Raw genomic sequence first — 23135 nt, 5'->3', positions numbered from 1 at the left:
TGTGTGCGCATTGTCATCAGTGCTAGAAAATGTCCCTCATGTTCTAATTTGTGGGTTTTAACCCAACCCTCAGATTCAAAAACAGAACCAGAAGACTGTGTCTTAGACCTTTCACACCCAGACATGAACAATGAGGAGCTGGAACCACTTCCTGAGGCCCCTGCCTTGCGGATGGTACCATTGCTGATGGGTGTTGCAGGGAGCTGGTATGTTGCAGGCATCCATTGACCAGTATGTATTTCCGTTTCCCTCCCTGTATTCAGGGAAGGAAAAGACAAAGTCTTTGGCTCAGTAGTGGTTGCTGGCTGGTGTTAGTGTTGCTGCAGTGCTTCCTTAGGCACAGGCAAGGTTTTGCTCCCATTCTCAAGCCAAACAGCCTAAGGAGATCCACATCCCCATAATCTGATCCAGAGCTACTGAGCCTCTATCCTGAGTGACAGCACTGCCTGCTGGGTGCTGGGGTGAGCTCTTGCTGCTGCCTGCACAGCAACAATCCATCTCCAGCTGAAACAAAGGGACACAACTGACAAGTGATCAGGACCTGGCCTGGGTCACTGATCTGCAAAGTTCTTGCTGTTTTTTTTACCATGAAAAATCTATTTGGTCAGATGTCTCCATGGCAGCCCTGCAGGAGGGGATGTTCTAAACCGGTGGGTGGCAGCCAAAGTGGCTGCTATTGGCTAAGGGGGACTTGGCACAGTACGCCCATCCCTACTGCTGCCTGCTATAATCTCAGGAGAAGGGAAGAGGTGGGGAGAGGCTGGCTCCTCCCCCATACCATCTCTTCTTTAGGCTGTGCTAGAAAGCAATTGCCCCCCTAAAAACAGCCTCAGTGATTTCAGAGGAAGAGGGCCACTGGAGCAAGAGCCCCCAGGATGAGGACAGGCGTCCTCCTGAGCCTTCTGTTCCACGTTGCAGCTGCTTTTCACGAACTGTGAGTGATACTGAACTTATGTTTTGGTCTCTTTCATGAAAGCATCAGTCTAGGTGGATGGACCACATTCCATGCCATCAACTTTCGTGCTTCCTGCTCTATCACAGAGCACCTCAAAGGGTAGCCGACTCTTTTACCTAACCTCCAAAGCATTAGGATTGGCTACTGTGAGTTAAATGCAAGCCACCTTTCTGGGGGACTTCCATGTAAGACCTTAGACCCAGGGTTATTTGCTTCTCCAGTTGCCATGGCAGAACAAATCCCTGGTGTCTAGACTGCAAGGTTATGAGGCCACTTCTTTCGAAGACTGCAAGGAATGATTTTGGGGAGTTCAGGAGATAACTGGAATATATAGGGTTGTATTTAAGGTAATCAAGCAGTAACTCTTTCCCAGGTTATGAGTGAAGCCGTCATTTTGCTGGGTTCACTGTTCTTTTCAATATTGACTGAAGCCATGGCACATTGCTGAGTTCTGCAGTAGTGGAACACTGCAGAGAAACTCTTCATGTTTCTGAGCCTTCAACCTGGTGCCACCTTTGATGCCTTCTTTCCCTGCCCCAGACATTACCTGGTGGTGATCCCTGCAGATCTCCGCTACCCATCCACCCAAGTTGCCTGCCTCCATATCACCTGTTATGAAGAAAAGATTCAAGTGAATCTGGTCCTGGAGCGCTCTGCAGGACATGAGCTCTTAATGCAAGAAACCATCCAGAAGAAGAAGGCTTTTATGTGCACTAAGTTCTGGGTGAGCAAATCCCATCACTGATTTTCCCTTCTGGAGTGGTAAACCCCTCATGTTACTGCCTGACAAGGGATGACGTGGACAGGGTCTACTTTGCCTTGGAGTGAGTCTGCTAGGAGGGAGAGTGGATGGTGCCTAGGGATGCAAAGCCAAACAGAGTATCTGCTGGTCAGGACTGAATTTCCCTTCTGAATCAATTGTTAAATTGCAGTTACATGTGTTAGAATCTACCGCACTTCTGGATATATGAAGAGAACTGACCTGTTCCCTTCTCTTCCGTCCCAGACTAGATGAAGGAGCTTTAGCTCATCTCTGAAGGACCTGTGCAGCTCCACAGCTAAAGCCTGGGGAAATGCATGACATCCTGCAGTTTCTGTAGGACCTGGAGTCAGGCAGCAGCGCAGCTCTTAGGAGCTCCTGAAGAGCAGTTGGATGGAAATTGATGTGCTTGTTATTTTCAAGCAGCAGCTTAGAGCTTATTCATTGTTGGTGAGAATTTAGCAAAGATTTAGGATAAGGCAGATATGCCTAAACATCATGTCTTCTGTTATACAGCATATTCTGTGCTGAGGCTGCTGGGGTCTTTGGCTGCTGGAGACAGGAACACTTTCTGGTTATCTTTTCTAACCTGGCTTTCTTACTTGCTAGTACATGCTAGTTCTGAAGGCCCAGCATCTGAGGCTCTGCTACAGCTTTATTGCTCTCCTTTGATTCTCTGCTACCATCTCCCACCTTTCTGGCATCTGCCCATCCTCCTGACTGGGTTTGGAGACTCAGAGGTGTAAGGCACCTGCTGGTCACCGGAGGCAAAATTCCTTAACCAGTGGCAAAAAAGAGTCAGGTTCCATGGCATGCTGGGCCTCCTGCTGTCTTGTAGGTCTAAGTGAGATCTAGATGTGATTTGGATCCAGATACTGGTGGGAATGTCCTGGGACAGGTGGAGAGGATCTGGTTGGTTTATTCCACTTTACTCTGAGTTTCTGCTCAGGGCTCCCAGATTACCTGGGAGCTGTGTGCTCTCCTCTCTCTGTATAGGTTACACCTCCAGCTGATGGCACAGAGGAGATTGCCACTGTCAAACTGATCATCATGGGCAAAGGGGTCAATATTGAGGAGAAGGAAAAGGTTCTGATCTCTAAGGCTGGAAGTGGCACCTTCATCCAAACAGACAAGCCCATCTATCAACCAGGGCAGACAGGTGAGAGCTGCAAAAGGGAGCAGCTGTGGGCCCTAGGCTTTTTACTGGTAACACTATATGGGAAGCCTGTGATTGCCTGAAATTCATGGACAGCCCTAGCAGAAGGCTTTGAGACAGTTGAAAACATTGCTCATCAGTCTCTCATTGAGTGATGTTTTCAGTGGCTATAACGTCCAGCTTGTGGTGACTGTGAAGTTGCAGGAGGCAGTAGGTAATTTCCCTGGTATCTTACATGTGGGTATATCCATGTCAGATGTTACCACAAACATGTATAGCACGGAGACAGGACCTGGGGAAACAGACAGAGCAGGGGTCTGCATGGGAGGACTGAAGTTTGATAAATATATTCCTCGATTTCTTTGCCTTCAGTGAGATTCCGCATAGTGACTCTGGATGAGGAATTCATGGTGCTCAATGATTCGGTAAGCCAGCCCTGGGCTGCTGTGGGAAAGGCTGCCTTTTTCCATGTGTGGATCCTACTTCCTTTCTACCCTGCTCATCTGCCATATTTCCAGCTCTTCTACATTTGTCCCTGGTCTAGGCTTGATGAGTGTCCAGAGGAGAATAGTAACTCAAGTAAAAGCTGGTAACTCAGAAAGATGACAGAGCTATACATGTCTCTTGCTCATCTTACGCACAAGCATAAGATATAACGATTCCTGATGTGAGGGGGTCATGGGGAGGGAATGATTTTCAAGTCAAGTTTTACTGGACGTGGTGGGGAAGTGGCTCCTAGGAATTGGAACATGGAAAATTAGATTAGAAATTAGGAAACACATTTTCATTGTGACAATGATCAGATTTTGAAAAAGGTGTCCAGAAAAAGCATTTTCATCTGTGGAGATGTTCAGAACTCAGCTGCAGGAGGCTATGAGCAGTCTGCTCGAAGAAGACATGCTTCTGCAGGCTGTTGGACTAGCTGACCAAACTAAGTGATCGTAAGCCTCTGTAACCCCTGCAGACTGCAGCTGAGCCAAAGTAGGTCTGTTTGGGCAGTGAGTTTTCCCCATGGAAGGTTCTGCTAGGAAGTCATTAGCAAGTGCTAGGTGACCTCCAGATTGGCTTTCCCCTTTCTCCAGACCTTACTGTAATGGATTCACCTGATATTTCTCCTTTCTGGTGATGGTTATTTTACTTTATATTGTTGTCAGTGCTCTAAATTTCCAAATCACTAGTTGCACGTCCTTCAGAGAGGGATTTGCACCCAGAGTACCTTGTGTGTGTTGCTGGCATGTGTTTCTGTTTTCTAATGGTTTTTGCCTTTCCCCCCTCCAGATTTCGCTGTTTCTCCAGGTGAGTGATGCTGAAATCTGGTGTTACAGTAATGGCAGCCATTTTACTGAGCTATTCATGTTCAGTTCCTGGTAGATTTTTCAGGCCTCTGAGTAGAATAGTAGAACTTCAAGATTTCTTAAACTGACGCTCTCCCTACTCTTCTTCTTATGCACTTACTTGAAGTTATGCTCCACTTACTTCAGTAGAAATCTGAGTTGTTCTTAGAAAGATCAACTTAGACCTTTATGGAAAAAGTTGGAACTGTGAAGAATCTTTCCTTGGGATCAGGATTTAGATAAGTGTAGGGAGACTCAGATGCTGGGAGCATTATATTGTCTTCAAAATGTTTTGACTAGCCTATACCAAACCTCATTCCTTACCTATAGAAACTGGTAGTGTGCAGCACTGAAATCCTGCAGCTCAATTTCTATGGGGTGTGGATCAGTGAGATGCTGGAACAGTTAATTGTTTCTTCCTTTCTTGTGGGTGTAGGACCCTAAGGACAACCGGATAGAGCAATGGCTGGATGTGGTCCCCCAAGATGGCATTGCAGATCTGTCTTTCCAGCTAAGTGATGAGCCTTTGCTGGGGACGTATGTCATCAATGTCACCAGTGCAAAAGCTTACGGCAGCTTCTCCGTCCAAGAATATGGTATGGACATTTGGGGGATATGCCTGAGCTGCAGAGAGGACCCTGTACTCTTGATCCAGGAAGCTGGGTGCTTATTCCGTGATAACCATCCTGAGAGCAAATGAGAAAAGTAATGGTATCTGTCATGGAAAAGAGTCTAAGCAGAGGCTCAGGAAAGGGATCACTCTGGGACCTTGGGTCAGTGATTGAGAGGAGTGTTGTGTATGGCCACAGGCCTTTGACACAGCTGATTCTGGATCTGTATGTCAGACAAATAGAGGTCACACAAAGGTACACACAAATCTGTTAAAGAAACGGGATATCTTCCTTTCCCCTTCTTGTGACTTTCCTCCATTTCTTGGCTCTTATTCCACCATGGTCTTATCTTTGTGTTGATTCTCTGCAAAGGCTGTGCCTGGCCAGTGTTTCCTACAGTTCTGTTTTTTCTTTCCAGTGCTACCAAAATTTGAAGTGATCTTTGAGGCACCAAATCAGATTTATGCACTAGATAAAACCTTCCCACTCCGGGTATGTGGCAGGTGAGGACTCTGCTTGGAGGGATGCCCCTGTGTTATTTTCTGGCCTGATGGGCACAAAATGGTTAAGTCACCATGGGGAGCTGTGGGTAAATTTACTACACTGCAGTTGCAGGAGGCCAGAATTTTCCATGGCAGCTCTTTGCACTCTGGTGCACACAAAATATTCATATAACTTCTGGTACTCTGACATCCCTTATCTAAAGGCACTCCACAAGTCTCTATACCAAAAACATGGTGGAGCAACCTACCCTTTGACAAGCAGCCATCTGTGGGACAGAATGTGTCAGATGTTTGGTGTTCATCTCCCTGCAGAAGAAAATGGAAATGGAGGAAGCTTTTCCAGATTATGCTTTAACAGAAACTAGAGAGAGGCATAAAGGAATTGCCCCAGGTACAGTCCAAGGACAGCACTAGGTGCCTCATGTAAAGGCGCTTTCTTAATGAAAGATGTTTTATTAGTCACCTGTGTTTCTGCTCATAAGATGATGCATGTTTTCAGCATATCCTGGGGTGATGCTGATGTAAAGTGCAGAGCTCTGTGCTGAGTTAGCAACTAAAACACTCTGTTTTCCCAGAACAGGTTAGTTTGGCACCAGTTGTATCACATAGCCCTTGATCTTTCATCACTGCAGTGCCCTAGCCTGACCCTGCTTACTGGGGCAGGGCTCCTGTGCCTGCTGTATGGCTGCCACTCTTGTGCTATATTGTGAATACATCTGTGAATAAGTGGTCTCTGGGCCCCTGTGTCTCCGAGTGAGTGCTCTGCAAAGCAAGCCTTGTGTTCTCTCACTACATGTGACTGACTCTTCCTTCCTCTCCTCCAAACAGATACGCTTATGGGAAAGCTGTGCATGGGATGGTTCATGTGAACCTTTGTCAGAAGATAGCCCCGTTCCTGCCCAGTGCTTCGAAACCAGATCTCTGTCAGGCATTCCACAACCAGGTGAGATGTGTAGCAGGAGCTCAGCAGCATTCAGACATGTCTGTGCTCAGGGTAAGGCGAGGCTGCTGGAGGCTTCAATCGTGATGCTACCCTGTGCCTTTTCCTCTCTCTGTACTTCTAGACAGATGAGACTGGTTGCTTCTTCACACAAGTGAGCCTGTTCTCCTTCAGTCGAGACTTCAGGTATTATCAGGACAGCATAGTTGCAGATGCCTTGCTGATAGAGGATGGCACAGGTAACTGGAAACTTCTCTGGTGGCTGGGAAGAGGCACGTGAAGATGCAGTAATCTTGCCAAGAACACTGAGGACTTTCAGGCTAGCAAGGGCTTCGAGCTTTCTGAGCCCATTGGGGCCTGCTGTCTGACCTTACAAATACAGAGCCAGCAGTTCCTAATGGCATAACACACTCTGAGTGCATCTGGTCTCAGGTGGTGAAGCCTGGGGACCTCTCTAAGGGCTAGAAATAGGAGGAAGACTAAATACCCAGATTTCTGGTATGGAATGTGTGTGCAGTTGAACATGTGCATCAGTATAATCAGTGGGTCACTCTGGAGGGAAGTTGCTGAGGGTGCTTGGCTTCCTTGCGCCCTCCCTTACAGTTTCTGTCTCACTGTTTTCATTCAGAGATACACGTCAATGCTTCCCACAAGTTACTTATCTCCAAGGTTGGTGGGATGGCCTTGTTTGATGATGTGAATTCTTACTACCACGCTGGAGAGATATACAGGGGCAAGGTAATTCCTAGTTACAGTCTTTTGGAGGTGCGAGCATGAGCAATGCCTTCACACGGACTGTTATCTAGTGTCTTTTCTGACCTCACCTGCAGCTGGGAGCTTGGGAGGACATAAATGGTGTGCAGAGATAAAACTCTTGAATTGTCAGCAGTGAGAATAGCACCCAAGACTATCATTTGCCAAATAAGCCTGGAGGAGCAGCAACTATGGGGATCAAAATTTGAGGTGAAAACCCAAGCACCTGGAATTTCAGCAGCTGGGAGGGCTTCTGCTGTGAAAGGGTAGAGAGCATTGGAGTGAATGGACGTGGTACTGCAAATGATAATAGGAGGTGACCAGTTTCAGTGTTTATAATATTGTTAGTGTCTGAAAGGGTGACTTTGCTGCGGTTTGAGTAGCAAGACATTCTGTCCACTGATTAGACTCTTCTGCACTTCCCTTGCTCACCATGGTGCTCAGATTAAAGTCATCAACTACCAAGGCAAGGCACTGAAGAATAAAAATGTCCTCCTCATAGTAAGCTATGGAGAGCAGCAATTTAAGCAGAAGTACATCACTGGGGACTGTGGGACAGCTTCATTTAGCCTGAATACAACTGTTTGGAACAGCACCTCAGCTGCACTGGAGGTAAGTGAGGAAGGGTCTGTTGGCAGGGGTACAAATGTATCTCAGAGCTGTTTGTTGCCCCACAGGCATTTCACTTGTTCCTTCTTGAAGGTTTCAGTAATTCAAATCTGAAGCACCTCAGTGCGTTCTGGATTTTGTCTCCCCCTGAGAGCTTATTCTGTTGATCCCACTTGCTTTCCTCATGGACTCAACATAGAGACCTGTGCTATGGTGTTGCTCAGACTTGATCTGAGCCTCTTACCAGGTTCCAGTGAGGGTGATTTGCAGCGGACTCGCTTAACTAGAGAGATTAACTGTTTGGTTATTGGTATTTTTTCTCACCAGGCAAGTGTCCTGCATCAAGATTTGGATCGAGAGCCTGGGACAATTGATTTGAGTTACCAGCGAGCCTCTTACTTCATACGTCCGTTCTACAGCACCAGCAGGAGTTTCCTCTCTATTGTCCGTGTGCCAAAAACCGTGCCTTGTGATAAAATGCAGGCTATCCAGGTGGACTTTAGAATTTACCAGGAGGACCTGGAACATGGGCCCAAGCGTGTCATCTTCTCCTACTTTGTGAGTTTCTGGGGAGCTGCTAGTGGGTGATGGTTCAAGGTACAAGATCAGCTTCTTCTACGGATTCAGGCCTGGTATTTGATAGATTTGGCTCAGCCTAGGACAGGCAGCTCATCTAGCCATCATGGGGCTGGATCCTGGTTTCAGTCCATGGCTGTAGTAACAGCAAGAAAGCACCTTTCTTTCAGGCTCTGCACTGGTGCAGGGCAGGTATTTGCCTTACCTGTCCTCCCTCAAGTCTCTTGATCCCCTGAGCTCTCCCTGCTACCTGAGAGTGAGTAAAGCTCATATCCCTTCCTTTGTCCCTGTTTAATCTCTATTTTCAGGGCTACCTTAATCTTCATAGTAATCACAATAACTATGTGACTGACATTTTCTTCCCTTGCTCTATCTTCCCTAGGTCACAGGGAGAAGAAGGATAGTCCATGCAGGTCAGAAGACTGTTTGGGTTGGACTGCCAAGAAGTAAGTGCACTCCCCTGTTTCATGTCTATAAGCACCCTTGTGTTTCATGTCTGCAAGCACCCTTGTCTGTGTCAGCCCAGAAACATGACTGCTACTGCTGAACCCAGGACACCATCTTATCTGGATATGTGGCATAAGCCCCTTGACAGTTTAGAGTTGGCTCACCGCTTTTCTGTTGCATCAGAGTACTGTGCCTTCCTAGCTTTCAGCTCTCCTTTATCCTTCTGCTTGGTACCAAGTGAACAATACTCAGCATTTCCCAGCCCATAGGCTCATCCTCCTTTGCCTTAATTCTCAAAATCTCCTTTTGCTGCCCCTACAAACAGCATGAAACTATAGCCTTACCCTGTTTCAAACCTCTCCTGCTTTAATTTGCAGTTGTCTGCAAGTAATCTGAGTCGTTAGGATGCCACATTTTGACTCACTGTTGTCTGCTTCTCTAGTTCTTTTTTTTTAAAGCCTAAATTATAGGTGCCTTGGGGTATAAGTCACCACTTTATTGGTGATGGGGTGACATATGTTTGGTGATGGGAGACTTTAAAAGATATCTGAGCCTCTCACTCTTTGTGGAGCTAAGCTTGAACTCCAAAACTGTTGTTTAGTTTCCTTGAGGCAATAAACAGAACCAGGAAGAGTCTTTTGCTGGTCTTGAATAACAGATCCAGAGATGTGCTGAATATTTCAATGGTCTCCAGAAATCTCCTTCGCCCTGCAAGCCTTGGAGAAAGGAATTAAACAGATACATGCAAAATAGCAAAATCTGATCAGAGTCCATTTTTACTTATAAATCTACTTTCTCTTCTTCCCTCTCCTCCATCTAGTGCTGAAAGGCTTCTTCTCCATCCCTCTTACCTTCAGCTGGATCTTTGCACCGGCTCCAAGACTTGTTGTTTATGTTATCTTCCCTAATGGAAGAATCATCGCTGATTCTGCCATGTTCAGTGTCTCCATGTGTTTCAGAAATAAGGTAGGATTTGTGCCCATGGCTAAATGTGTGAGAGTGAATGTGTCTGCTGCAAAGAAAGAGAAGACTGAGGGATCCATAGTTTGTGTAGCTGTGTGTGGCTGATACTACACATGCTGCTGTCACATGAATTGCAGTGCATGAGTGGTGAAGTGTACTGTAACCTATGGAGCAAGTATGTGCTGTGCATAAGTATGTGAAGAGCACTTGGGAAACTGAGACTAGCCTCATAAAGAACCCGGAGGTAAGGACTAAGCTTATTTTAGATCTGGGCTTCAAAAGGAGGAGAAAGACAGCTGTGTAAGGTGCATGATCATGGCTGGCTGGTTTTCTGGGTAGAGAGAATGCTGTGTGAGAATGTGAGAGTGCTGACACAGGAATATCCCCAGTACATTGATGGGTCCCCCTCTGCCATCCATCCTATTAGAACCGCAACATGATGACATTTTAAATACCTTCTGGGGGTCCCTGGGAGGTGCCTTGGGTATCCATCCAAGGAAAGTCCTTGGAAACTCTCATCATGTAGGTGCCTTCCCTGCTCAGGAATTGGTAGCGTGGCCAGCAGCAGAAATGTCGCTCAGGTTTTGCCTGCATTCTTCCCATCCAGGTGGAGCTGGCCTTCTCAACACCAGAGACTCTTCCTGATTCAGAGGTTGGTCTCCACCTGCAGGCATCTCCTGGGTCCACATGTGCCATCTGGGCTGTGGATCGGAGTGTACTTGGGCTGAAGACAGGAAAAGAGCTCAGTCGCTCTTTGGTGAGTGAGCCTGCTCCTAATTCTTCCCTTCCCTTGTACTGACATGAAGGAGGGAAAGAGGGAGGAAAGGAGACTGACAGGTCGTTGCATCTGAGCAGTGCTTACCTCGCACTCTGGGCAGTGCTTTGAGCATTTGGGATCATCAGCTCTCTCAGTGTGGCACGGATAAGGGTTAGTGGGCAAGTGTTAAGAAAAGTTGACCATCACTTGGTGCAGCAGTGGTAAATCAGCGTCTGTTGTTCTGCCTCATGTTCAGTTCAGCAGGTTGTCTTGGCTCTGTCAGAAGAGTGACAGTGAGCCTGAGCTTTCTGGCATGTGCTCATGCACAGTAGCTAGGAGCAATTCAAACAGGCCTTGGAAGTATGACAGGAAGGGAACGCCAGATTTTATCTGTGCTGATTTTTTTCCCCCTTTTCCTTGCTTTCTCAGATCTATAGGCTGTTCCCATCTGATTATAATGCCAGGTATCCTCGCCAAGTGTCTGAAGATGATCAGTCATGCAGGTTCCCGAATTCTGATGAGCATGATGTGTTTACAGCATTCAGGGTAAAAATGGTTGATTTGGTGGGCTGGGATAATTCATGAACTGAGGGAAATGTGCCCCCCTGACTTTACCAATATTCTAGGGATGCTGTTACGGACAGCACAGGGAGCATGTCCAGTTTAGGCCCTTGTAACTCACTTGTTATTTGAATAAGCGACTTGAAATGTTGACCGAGAAGAAATTGTGTGGTTACTGCGCTTTTGTTGTGTGATTCAGGATGCCAAGGTATTGGTTACTTTAACTGGATTTCACACAGTTTGTCTGATCTCCATAGCATGAGCAGTTGCGCTCTGCAGGCTAAGAAGGCATAGTAGTTAAATAAACATGTTTGAATAAGAGTAACTTTGGCTGACTCAGGCCAGATGAATTATCTCTGAAGACCTCATTTGCCCATTGCTGAGGATTTCAGTAATTCCTTCTTAAAATGAAGCAAGAGAATACTTTCCCAAGCCAGAACACAGCCAAGACCCCTATGCACGAAGGCAAAAAAAGGCACAGGGTGGAGGGCAGAGAGGAAAGTACAAGCTTCTGGTACATCAGTTCTTTTTTCCTACAGGAAATGGGGTTGAAGATTATATCCAACACCAATATCAGGAAACCCAGAGTGTGTCCAACCACTCCATCAACAACTATGCTGCAGGAAAAAAGAATGTTTACTTCCAGGCCCATGTTGATGTTTGGTCAGACCCATAAAGCACATAACAGTAAGCATTTGCCAACTGTTCCTTCTTACAGGGGATGCAGCATCTTTCAGGTGAAAGCAGTCCTGCGTTTGAGCTATGAGTCAGAACTTGCTGTAATTGCAAGTGGACGAGAAAGAGCATTCCCTGGCCCTGAACCTGTTGTGCTAGTGTGAGGCTGCCAGGGGCTCACAGCTTCTGGCTTTGAAACATTAGTGGGCTGTTTGGATCCTAGGTCTTATTGCTGAGGTGAAGGAATGGTTGCCTTTCCCATGGTGCCTGCAAGTACAAGTAGGGCCCAAGAACATCTGTCATGTGAAATGGAGCAAGAGATTTTAAAATCTGGGGTAGAACCTTCTGTTCCAGTACTGTGCTTCTTGAGCTGCTTGTATTAACTGCAGCCTGAGCTGCTCTGCTCTGAACCAGGGCCTGAAGACCCTGTGGTGACTGGGTCTTGGTTATTTCCAGCAGAGTATCTGACAACATCTACCTATCAGCCCAATATGTTTTCACCTGTTTCTTCAGCTGAAGAGAAAGTAGACAAGCATCTTCTCAAAACCTGGATATGGGATTCGTATTTTCTGGGGTGAGTAAGCTGAGCTGTGGGGGTCTAGTCTGGGTAGCTTAGTGTGGCTGGGAATGGCAGCAGTTTGGGTCAAAAGCTGCTGAGGAAGATTCCTAAGGACATATCATGGGGTTCATACCTATCAGGCCATTTTTCATAGGAGTCTACATCTTATACGTTTTCTTTTACGAGATGATCATACAGAAGTATTGCCCATCCATGGGAGGTGGCTGACATAGGAAGATAGGAAAGCAGTTGTGGTGCAGCAGAACAGCTTTATTTACTACCTCCTACGTTCTACTTGTATCTCTCTGGGCTGCATTTCCCAACCTGTTCTCACAGGATGTATCCTGGGATGCAGGGGAAGCTGATTTCCAAGGAAGTTCTTCACAGGACAGGGAATTGTGTCCTGTGAGGCTCAGTGAGAGCACAAGGTCTGCTGAGGGAGCTTTTGGAGACTTTTCATCTCCAACTTGGGGAAATCCTTGTCTGGTGACTGGAGTCTACTCAGGCCAGATGCCCCCACATCTGCCCTCTCCCATCTCCACTGTCCTTCCAGCTACATCCATCTCTTCTCTCCCTAGCAGCAGATATCTGCTGTGTGGTTTGTCCACTAGCCTAATCTGAGTCACCAAAGGTTATACTGTATGTGTTACCTTCTTGTATGTGCCTGGCAAAAGTGAATGTCTTCAGTTACTGGAGTCAAATAATGTCATTTGCTTTAGCTAGGGCTGTTTAGATGTCTGCTGTGATAGCAGCCGCAGAGCAGTCTGTGGCTCACAGAAGCTGTGATGTGGGCACAAGGCAAGTCTCTGCCCTGTCTTCATGTTGGACTTAAAGCTGTCAGTCTTTCACAGGAAGGTGAATGACTGGGTCTGTCTCTTCTGCTGAGTTCTATTGATGTTGAGCCAGTCCTGTTGCTTTTCTTGTGTGTGGTTCTCCATCCCTAGGCCAAGAAGAATAAAACTGCTGACATCTGTAAACCACTTTTAGATGTGCAAAGGTCAAGTGCTGTCCAAGAAAAGCACTGAGTGTGATCGATGGCATCTTGCAGCCACATAACCTATTGTCAAAAACGTTCTGTTGATATAAACATCTGAGACAGTGGTTCCATTCTTCTCTGAGGACCTACAAGGGTTACAAGTTCAGTTTGGGGGTTAGACTGAGGTTAGGGGATGGGGTGCACTGGCAGAAGGGTGCAGACCAGGCCACCTGGTACTGTGTACAGCAAGATTCAGTTAAATGCTTCTGTTGCATTTCTGTTGCATTTCAGTCCCAATGAGAACAAGAGTGTCACTGTCACTGTGCCTGATGCCATCACAGAATGGAAAGTGGGGATGTTCTGCACAGGACCTAATGGCTTTGGACTTGCTCCAGCCACCAGTCTGCTTGTTTTCAAGCCTTTCCTTGTGGATCTTGCACTGCCATCTTCGGTGATCCAGGGTGAGACCTTCATCTTGAAGGCCACAGTCTTCAACTACCTGCAGCAATGCATGAAGGTAGGTGAGCCCTGATAGCCTCTGCGAGAAAAGCAGGGTATGGGTGGGTAGGAGATGGCTGAAATCTATGGCCTGTGATGTTTATCTTGGTACTACTGCCATCCCTTCTGCCCCTTCAGATTCAAGTGACCCTGAAGGAGTTTGCACACCTCCAGGTAGAGTCATGTAAAGGCTGTGTCTACAGCAGCTGCTTATGTGCTGGTGAAGCTAAGAGCTTTCAGTGGAGTGTCACAGCTGAGCAATTAGGTGAGAAGAACAGCAAGGTGGGGTGGTGGAACTGGGAAGAGATGGGACCAAAGTAGGGATGTTTTGTAAGAGCCGAGACTGAGTGAGGAGTTATTTGCCCCATTAACCAGAGTACTCATTTGCAGTCATCCTAAAGTCATCATTACTCACAAGTCTGTGCTAGGAGGTACAGAACCATACAGGGCTCTGATTAGTTTTTCATTGTAAACAGGTGATTTCTGTTTTGGTAATGGGAAGTGCTTTCTCAAAAAATAACACCTAATTATTATTTTCAGGGCTCATGAACATCACTCTCAGCACAGAGGCTGTGGCCACCAAAGAACTCTGTGGTGAAGAGATACCATTTGTCCCAGACCAAGGACAGAAAGACAAAATCACCAAACTCCTTCTAGTCCGGGTCAGACAAGCTGTTCTGTTACCTAGACCTAAAAGTGGGCTTTGTGCAATTCCCACATTTTGTGTGGGTTAATTTTGGGAGTCACTCCTTGCTATTCAAGGTGTGTAATTAGAATCTCGGGGCCTGAGCTGGGACCAAAGATGAGAGCTGATGAATGTGGGAAGTAAAGATGTATCCTCCACTTCATACCATGGAAAACTTCAAATATGTGTACTCTTTTATGTCCTCCCTCCTGAGTTCTCTGCTGATTCTTACAACATCAGTTTCACAGACGTTCAGAAGTTATAATGTTCTGAAAACACATGCTGGTTTTTTACCTGAAAAGAAAACTATTGACGATAATTTACATTTTTATATGATAGTGATGTTACTCCCTCTGACTCTCCAGCCTGAAACAGGATTCTGTCCATATCTCTTTCTAATCCACTTGTAATCCTGTTTCTCTCCTGTATGCTCATTATAATGCAACATCTATGTGCTCCAACAGCCAGAGGGAGTGTTGGTAGAAAAGGCTCACAGCTCCATCCTGTGTCCTGAAAAAGGTAGAGAGATTTTTCTCTTCTTTCACCCTGCTCATCCCCTGCTTCCTGCCTAACCATTTCCTGGGTCTCTCTACTTGTTGGAATGTTTTCTCTTGTCATCATGACTAAGCTACAGAAGCATACTCTAATTGCCATCTAGAGCTTCCCCTGGATAAGGATGTGGAGAGGTCCCATCTTTCAGCATCAACATCCCTGACTGTAATGTGACAGGCTTGAGGCCTTTTTCACCTGTAGTAATAAAACGAGACTACTGAAGATGGCACGGATGGAGGAGATGACTTAGGATTGCTGTTCCTGTCTTGAATTTTATGGTGTATAATGGGGCCATTAGCAGATTTTGAGAACACAAGGCACATGGAGAAGACATGCCTGCAACTGAAATCTGAAGTGAGGTGGAGTAACTTTTATAGAGAAAAGCAGGTGGCTTTGACCACAGGCGGTTTCCAAGAGAAAATCCTCTCAGCCTCTGTAGTGGGAAGGCTATTAGGACAGTGCAGGCATCACAAGGTGGATGAAGCTGGAGGTGGAATGGGACAGGGTTTTTGAGGTGATCTGCAACCCCTGTGATGGGAAATGGAGTGTTAGCACAGCACAGTCTTGAACAGTTTCTGGGGATTTTGAAGGCTGTTTTCATCAGAATGCATTTTTTTTTTTTGTCTTCCTCACACACCTTACTCCATTGGTGTCAGGGAATCCAGCACAGGAGTCTGTGTCCTTGATGGTGCCTCTAGATGTGATTGAAGGTTCAGTCAGAGCCACCATCTTGGTTACCGGTAAGGATTTCTGCTAAAATCCCAAATCTCCAAGTTTAGCTGTAGGAAAGCCCAAACCCAGAAAACCCCTGTACCCTTTCTAAGGTTTCCAAGGCTTCAGTGCCTTATTCTCCCCATGTGTGCAGCTGTGTTTCCTAATTCCTGATAGCCTAAAACATTCAGCAAGGGCGAGAGTGTTCTGTTTATGGGATGGCAATGTGCAGAGTCCATATGGAGGTCACAGTGTAACTGATAAACTGGGTGGACAGCGGTGACCCCACACTGCTGTGCTGGGGCTGTTATGCTGGGTGCACTGCTGGGAATGGGCCTCAGGTATGAGGAGGTGAATCCTCAAGCTTCCTGCGCAGCAGGTGGTCAGGGTGCCTATGCTCTGTTCCAGGTGACCTCATGGGGATGGCACTGCAGAACATGGACCACCTGGTGCAGTTGCCCCACGGCTGTGGGGAGCAGAACATGGTGCTGTTTGCCCCCATTGTCTATGTGCTGCAGTACCTGGAGAAGACGAGGCAGCTGACCCTTGAGATCAAGGAGAGGGCGACAGGATTCCTGCGCAATGGCAAGTACAACAGACCCACCTTACTGCTCTGCCTTCCCCAGTGTCCAATCCATCAGTAGTCCTGGGTGTCTACTCCCCTTCCACTCAGAGTACTCAACCACCCCATTCCCATCACAGTGATTTCATTGCAAATGCCATTCTGAGCACTCATGTCCTATCCTGCTTCCCAGGGTACCAGATACAGCTGCAGTATCAGCACCCTGATGGTTCCTACAGTGAATTTGGCACCAAGGATGAGTACGGTAATACTTGGTAAGCCCAGGTCTCTTTCCCTGCTGTCTATCATCTGCTGTCTGACAGCCTGGAGGCGGGCAGTTGTCCGCTTCCAGCGTTGAATCCATTCCATCTTGTTGAAGCCAAAGTGTTCCAGACATTTTGTGGGCTAGGAGCTCCCCAGGGGTATGCAACTCTCCTGAGGATGAACTGTCCTTGGAGCATCAAATTAGGAATAGCAGAATAGGTGAGGAGAGACCCACCAGATTTAAGCTCCCACTTTTTTTCTTTTTCCTCAACTTCTGCTTAGATTCTTTCTTCCCCACTCATTCTTCCCTCTCTTTCATTCACTCTATCTCTTTCTGCTTCTCTCTTCCCTTATGCCTTTTTTTGTGTTCTCTCCCCAACCAGGCTCACCGCATTTGTGGTTAAATGCTTTGTCCAAGCCAAGCCATACATTTTCCTGGACAACAGGACCATCCAAGCTGCTCTTACCTGGCTGGAGTTTCACCAGCTTCCCAATGGTTGCTTCAGAAATGTGGGCCAGCTTTTCCACACAGCCATGAAGGTAGGAGCCCCAGCACCTCGAAGGACAACTCAAAACAGTTCTTGCCAAGTGTACTGATAATTGTTTAGTTCACAACTGTGTTGTTCTGCTTTCTTGTGTGGGAGCAAGACAGGGATAGGTGGGACCTTTGCTGAAAAGCTTCAGGTCTTTGGGTATTAACTTTTCCAGCTTTTTGGATGTTTATGCTTTTTGTAGGGAGGTGTGGATGGGGAAGTCTCCTTGGCTGCCTACATCACGGCTGCATACTTGGAGGCAGGAGAGACACTGGAGGTAAATATTGGGATTCTTTGCTATGCTTTTGCCTTAAGGTTTGAATCCTGAAGAGCTTAGTGGTGTCGCTGAGGCAGGCCTTCTTGGAGAGGCTTGTGAACAAAGTGATAATAGAAAAGTAGGACTTACTTATTGAAATGATGGAAGTTTAGCTTATAGTGCTTCTGCTGGGCTTTATCAAGAGACAGCAACCAAAAAGAAGCAGTTGGAGCCTGGGGCCTTTTGGGACGGCAACCACTGCAAGCCTTTGGCTCATGTTTGGAATAACATAGCTAAATGCTGGAATACAATGCTACTGAAACCAGTGGATTTGCTGCTTCTTATCAAGAGCAGTGCTGGTGTTCTGGGGGAAACTGGAAATCCCAGTGATGCTGTAAGGCCCTGTGGAGGTGAACTGAGCACAGTAATCTTGGTCAGTGTGTTGTGTGTAAGCATGTGCAATGGTGAGCTTTTGCTGTTGTGTTTGGACTTGGAAAGTAAGATGTGGTGGTGTTATTCCAGCAGAAATGGCTTTCATTTCATTGAGAGAGCACTGCTGAAGCCCATCACCAGCTCAGGGAGGGGGTCTGTCAAGCGTGTCGCACCAGGGACTGGAGAACGGTCCTTACTGGTGCTGCGCTGATACAAAGAGAAGAAGGCAGGCTCAAGCACAGGGATGGATACCTGGGTGAATGATTGGGGTACTTTCTGTGTCTGCATATGCTAATGCATCCTCCTGCTTGTGCCTTAGTGTTTGCCTGCCTCACATATGTTTGATGTGACCAATGCCCGTGTAACTCTTTCCTGTAGAGTACAGTGGTGCGCAAGGCTCTTGGCTGCATTACTCCTTTCCTACCCAAAGCTGCCAGCACTTACACTCAGGCCCTGCTGGCCTACACCTTTGCCCTGGCTAAGGACTCTCAACGCACGCAAGAGCTACTTGATACGCTTGATCGAAAGGCAATCAGAGCAGGTATGGGAACCTCAGTGTCAGGTGGACATCAGAGAAAGGACAAGTGACCTTTCTGAGCCCTTGGTTACATGCAACCTGGAAGGACCATAGCCTTGTCCTCTATGTGCTTCAGGACTAGCGAGTGGGTAGCTAGCTAGTATCACGTAGCTAGTGGACTGGCAAACGGGGCAATGGAGAGCTCAGATGTGTGGGAGGTAAAGTGTATGCAGATTATCGGCATATTAGTTTTTGCATATCACCTTGGTATGTAATATGGAGTATTGGATATTGCAAAATGCATGGGATTGCAAACTGACCCAGTGACATGATGACCCAGCCAAGAGGGATTTACTTGATTGTCTTTGCAGACACAAGCCACTGTGCCTCAGAAGCCTCAGGATTTCTTTCCTGACATCCCTCAATGTCATCTGTTGTTTTCCTTTCCCAGGCGGGCAGATTCACTGGAGTCAGACCTTGTCCAAGCCTGGACCCAGCACCAGCCCTTGGTCACAGCCACTGTCCGTGGATGTGGAGTTGACAGCCTATGTCCTCCTGGCCCTGCTCTCCAAGCCAAATGTCACAGGGTCAGATCTCACCACAGCCTCTGGCATAGTGGCCTGGCTCACCAGGCAGCAGAATGCCTATGGAGGGTTTGCCTCAACACAGGTAATTTGTGGCCTGGGAAGGGGATGTTGCTTGAGAAAGAATTTCTGTACAGTGTATGCACAATATTTGCAAGTGCAAATGCTTTGAGGAGAGGAGCTCTTGTATATGGAGGTCCTCAGGACAGTGAGATCAAGTTTCTTTGGGTCTCAGAGCTGCAAATGTAATTGTTCCTTCATTTTCAGGACACAATAGTTGCCCTGCAGGCCTTGGCTAAGTATGCAGCGCTGACGTACAGCACGAAAGGGGTTGCAGAAGTGAGGGTGAGGTCCCAGAGAGGCTTTGGGAGGAAGTTCCAGGTCTCCTACGAGAACCGGCTGTTGGTGCAGGAGGCAGCACTGACAGAAGTCCCGGACAAGTTCTCAGTGCAGGCCCAAGGCAGCTGTTGTGTCTTTACCCAGGTAGGTTCCCACAGACCCTGCTGGGACAAACCTCTGCTCATCACCTTATCAAAACCAAAACTCTCCGTTGCAGCTCTATGCAAGGAAACGTGCATTAACTGTGCTTTAATCCCAGCCTGTTGCCAGTGCAACAAACGTGTCTGCTGGAGGACTGTGTCCAAATGTGAGGACAGTGATGCTTCCATGGCTCTCAAGTATTGGAGAGTGGAAATGCTCTGTTAGTGGTCCTGCTAATGTGTGCCTGACGTGCACAGTCTCAAGGGGAAGTGTGAGGAGAAGGGAGCCCCTAGATGGATGGGTCATGGAAAGTTTCCAATCTGAGTGGCCTTTATTTTGGGTACTGGGATGAGTGTGTTCACTGAATGGTTTATCCAGTCACTGCCTGGGGCCCGTATCTTGAGGATTAAAGTAGTCAGTAAAAAAAAAAAGTATGATAGATGATATTGAACTAACTATCCACGTCTTATTCTGTCTTTTTGTGTCTCCCTGCAGATGGTGCTGAGGTACAACACGCTGTCCCCACAGGTCTCCACATCCTTTGCCTTGCGAGTGAAAACTGAACCAGACAATTGCACTGAGGATGATATGCACTCTGTTACTGTCTATGTCAATGTCAGGTGACTTCTAAAGACGTCACTTCAATTGGGAAGAAAAGCCATGCATGGCTGGAGAGCTGAGGGGTGCTTCTTGACTGCAATGGGGGCACCAGGCAGTTTCAGCAGAAGGTCCAGGTGGAACATAGGGAAGGAAAAATACAAGTGTCTCTGGGGATAGGGAACTGTTTCTGAGGGCTTTGGTTCTTCCCAGGGAGAAGAGTGCAAGTTGTCACCTCAAATCGGGGATGCTCAGAGCAGTGCAGACACCATCTGCCTGCTGTGAGAGGGAGAAGTGACTGCCTTGGCCCTGGTGCTGGCTGGGCTCCTGGCTCAGGGTCCTGCACGCATGGTATGGTGGGGAAGGGAAGGGGAAGCTGGGAGTGACTCTCTTTTTTGATCTTCTCCCCCAGGTACACTGGGAAGAGATCCATTTCCAACATGGTGATTGTAGAGGTGTCCCTACTGTCTGGATTCATCCTGGCTCCAGGATCTGGGATGTCTGTAAGAAGCCTGGAATCGGGATGGTGAAGGGGTGTCAACAGGACCATATGCCCAGGGAGAGGGGGAGGTTGCATAGGAAGGTGTAGCCTGTCTCTCTCTTGAGCAATCTTGTCATCCCTTGCCCTCTGCCTCACAACAAACATGAACATAGTGTCAGCTCTCTGTGCTTTGAGGATAGTGATCCTTCTGGCCAAATTTGCTCAGCATATCCTTGACAGCTAAGTAGCCTAGGTTCCCTTCCTTGGGTTTTGTGGGGGCTGATTGGCCCTGCAGGGAGATCAGCCTGAAGGGGCAAGAGTCCAAACTAAATTTGGAAGTGAGTGAATGAGAATCTGCCCACTCAAGCTTACCTAAACCTTGTTATGATGTCTCACACTTACTTTTCAAAAGACTCAACTAAATTGCTTCCTCTGCTCTCCTGTCCTAGCTGCAGCACTGGCACTCTGTAAGAAGAACTGAGCAAACACAAGGAGGTGTTGCCATCTACTTGGACAAGGTATGTGTCTACTACTAGAGAAGCTGCAGGAGTGGGGGGCAGTTGTGGAGTTGTGTGGGGAATCCAGGACTGGACTAGCAGAGCAGGACTTTCAAGAGTCATTTTGACTCTACAGAGTAGGATCAAACTGATGCCTATCAGCAGGATCAAATTTGGGTGAGGAATAAAAAGAACAGCTCATAAGTGAACTTTCCTTTGCTCTTCTTCTCCAGCTGAGCCACAAGTCTGAGACCTATGTCCTGCATCTGGAGCGGGAGATTGGAGTGATCAACTTGAAGCCAGGCTATGTCAGGGTCTATGACTACTACCATCCAGGTCAGTGTGGAATGATGGGCTTCCAGGACTGTCTGGGTGTTTGCACTTGACTGTGTAAGGATAACTTAGATCTGTCTTGTTACAGAGGATCAGGCCCTGGCTGATTATAATATCTCCTGCATCTGAGGTAGGTGTGAGTCCCTTCCTCAGCCCCCACACAGAGCTAGCAGTCTTGCGATGTTTCTTCTGCAACCCAGCCACCTCTCTCTGTCCCGCAGGGGCCCTGCGTGTCTCTGATTCAGCATGTTCCCTTCATCTAGGACTATATCTAGGGCCTCCAGGGACTTTAGTCTCTGCCCTTGCTTTTGTGGACTTTGTAATGTATTTTTTGCTGGGTTGCCCTGTGGGCAGGACATGATGTGATTAACATGTGTCCGTGCTGTGAAGGATCAGTAGTGTGCGTTTTCTGGGACTCTCATAGATGGTTTGCACCATTCCAGAACAACTGTCAAGCAGGATTCATGGTACCAGTTTCAGCTTACTCTGTCTGGGTATGCAGAGTCCCTCTTTCTGGGTAGGTAAAACAAGGACACTAGATCAAACCAGAGAAACCTTTTCCCTTAGAGTCCTTAGAGACTGCCTGGGCTTCCTAGCTATTAGCATCCCAGAGTTAATGATTTGGGTCGTATTATTTGCTCTCTTCTGCTTTCATTTCTCCAAGGGCTTGTTCTGCTCCCTTACTGTCCACTTTCAGCCCACAGGGATCCTACTAGTGCAAGATACGAGATGGGAAGTCACATTTCAGTGGGCTTGGGATATTGGTGCTGGGACAGATCTCAAACTGGATTTCAGGACTAACTTCAGCCAAGCCATGCTGCTCATCCTGACAGCCATTTTCTGGAGAATTCTTTGGGGTGTCTGATTAATTCTGATTGCTTTAATTGAGGGATTTTCTTGCTTGTAAAGATATAAAATAAAATATAAAGCACAAATCTGGCTGCTGTGTATCTGGATTCTTGTGACAGAGGATTACCTTGTAGGAGAGGGCAGAAGTGAACTCTTACAGAGAGAGTGTATCCAAACCATGTACCTGGCATTTATTTCTTCCAGCGCTGGGTTTCCCTCCAGAGCATTGTTGTAGCCATCAGTATGGGATAAGGACTCCTAGCCTTGCATGGAGACTGATCCCACTGAGAATCCTCTATTGCACACAAATGCATCTGAGCAATAAGGTCTTGACTGATTCTGCACTTTACATGGATGTAAAGTAAATCTACCCTGCTGTATATCTCACAGATTAGCTTCTGGCCTAGAAGAGGAAGGGGAGTAATTTTAATTTTTGCTCCTCCTGTGAAGCTGGATATTGCACAGGACAATTCAAGCATCAGTTGTTAGGCAAGTGCCGGGGAGTTGAACCCTCCCCCTCAGCGAGCTATTGTAGAGTGAATGGGGTCTTTGTTACATGGCAAAGAGATGCAAAAGCAATTCGACAACAAAGCATATGTGAAAGTGCAGCATTTATCATTCCTTCAAACTCCATGATTTAAGGAACTCCAGCTCATGATCTGGGATCTTCAAACTTGGCAGCACTTGGCAGAGCAGTAGTTCTCCACAGACCCTCGGTAGGGGTGCTGTGAGAGTGCAATGGCTAAACACAAAGTCAGGTTTAGGAGTGAGAGGTCTGGGAGGGAGGCATGGGGTGCGGGGGGTCTGTATTTGTCCACAGCCTTGAAAGTTCTCGAGACCAGACCCTGCAGCAAGGCTCGGATTTGTGGTGGGTTTAAGGCAGGGATTTGTAAAGTGTGCTTTAATTTCAGTTTTGGAGTTCCAGGGTAGCCCCCTGTGAGGCACAGACACAAACGCTGCAAGTTCTTCTGGTTAAGAGTGACCACCCCCCATAATCCGTAATCTCTGCCAGCTAGGCAGGCTGCTCAAAAGCCTGCTCTATGTTTCATGTGCAGGTAGCAGGACCAGGATGAATGCAGGAATTCAGCACAGCTGTTAAGTGTTACCTGTGCCATCTGCAGTGACAGAAGTGGCTGTGCTGAGGTTGGCTTCATCTCAGGAGTCACTTT

The 23135-nt window shown here is 47.2% G+C and overlaps 1 protein-coding gene across 3 annotated transcripts; it reads left to right on the top strand.

Annotated features, from left to right (window-relative positions):
* Positions 1-1460: 1460 nt before the first annotated feature.
* On the top strand, positions 1461-22059 carry LOC134161344 (alpha-2-macroglobulin-like protein 1). Of its 3 annotated transcripts, XM_062614060.1 has the most exons (34): positions 1461-1679; positions 2712-2874; positions 3244-3296; positions 4150-4167; positions 4642-4801; positions 5235-5319; positions 6148-6262; positions 6384-6498; positions 6888-6997; positions 7457-7624; positions 7949-8179; positions 8580-8643; positions 9465-9610; positions 10215-10364; positions 10794-10910; positions 11465-11612; positions 12057-12174; positions 13427-13652; positions 13772-13898; positions 14174-14295; positions 14783-14837; positions 15527-15610; positions 15990-16166; positions 16337-16418; positions 16791-16947; positions 17143-17217; positions 18007-18169; positions 18597-18814; positions 18997-19212; positions 19705-19829; positions 20219-20309; positions 20737-20805; positions 21018-21120; positions 21206-21755. In XM_062614060.1, the coding sequence occupies exons 1-34, from the start codon at positions 1629-1631 to the stop codon at positions 21244-21246; spliced, it is 4143 nt and encodes a 1380-aa protein (XP_062470044.1). In that variant the 5' UTR covers positions 1461-1628; the 3' UTR covers positions 21247-21755. The 3 variants fall into 3 exon arrangements, with proteins under 3 accessions (XP_062470044.1, XP_062470042.1, XP_062470043.1); XM_062614058.1 differs by lacking the exons at positions 1461-1679; positions 2712-2874; positions 3244-3296; ... (1 more) ...; positions 4642-4801; positions 5235-5319 and adding an exon at positions 21815-22059 and having other exon boundaries at positions 6151-6262; positions 21206-21247; XM_062614059.1 differs by lacking the exons at positions 1461-1679; positions 2712-2874; positions 3244-3296; ... (1 more) ...; positions 4642-4801; positions 5235-5319 and adding an exon at positions 21782-22059 and having other exon boundaries at positions 6151-6262; positions 21206-21247.
* The last annotated feature ends 1076 nt before the right edge of the window (positions 22060-23135 follow it).

The sequence above is a fragment of the Pezoporus occidentalis genome, unplaced genomic scaffold (assembly GCF_034315485.1).
Source record: "Pezoporus occidentalis ecotype Australia unplaced genomic scaffold, CSIRO_AGI_Poc_V1 ctg172, whole genome shotgun sequence".
Taxonomy (NCBI): Eukaryota; Metazoa; Chordata; class Aves; order Psittaciformes; family Psittacidae; genus Pezoporus; species Pezoporus occidentalis.
The sequence above is the reverse complement of the archived record's forward strand: the minus strand, read 5'-3'. Positions and strand labels throughout refer to the sequence as shown.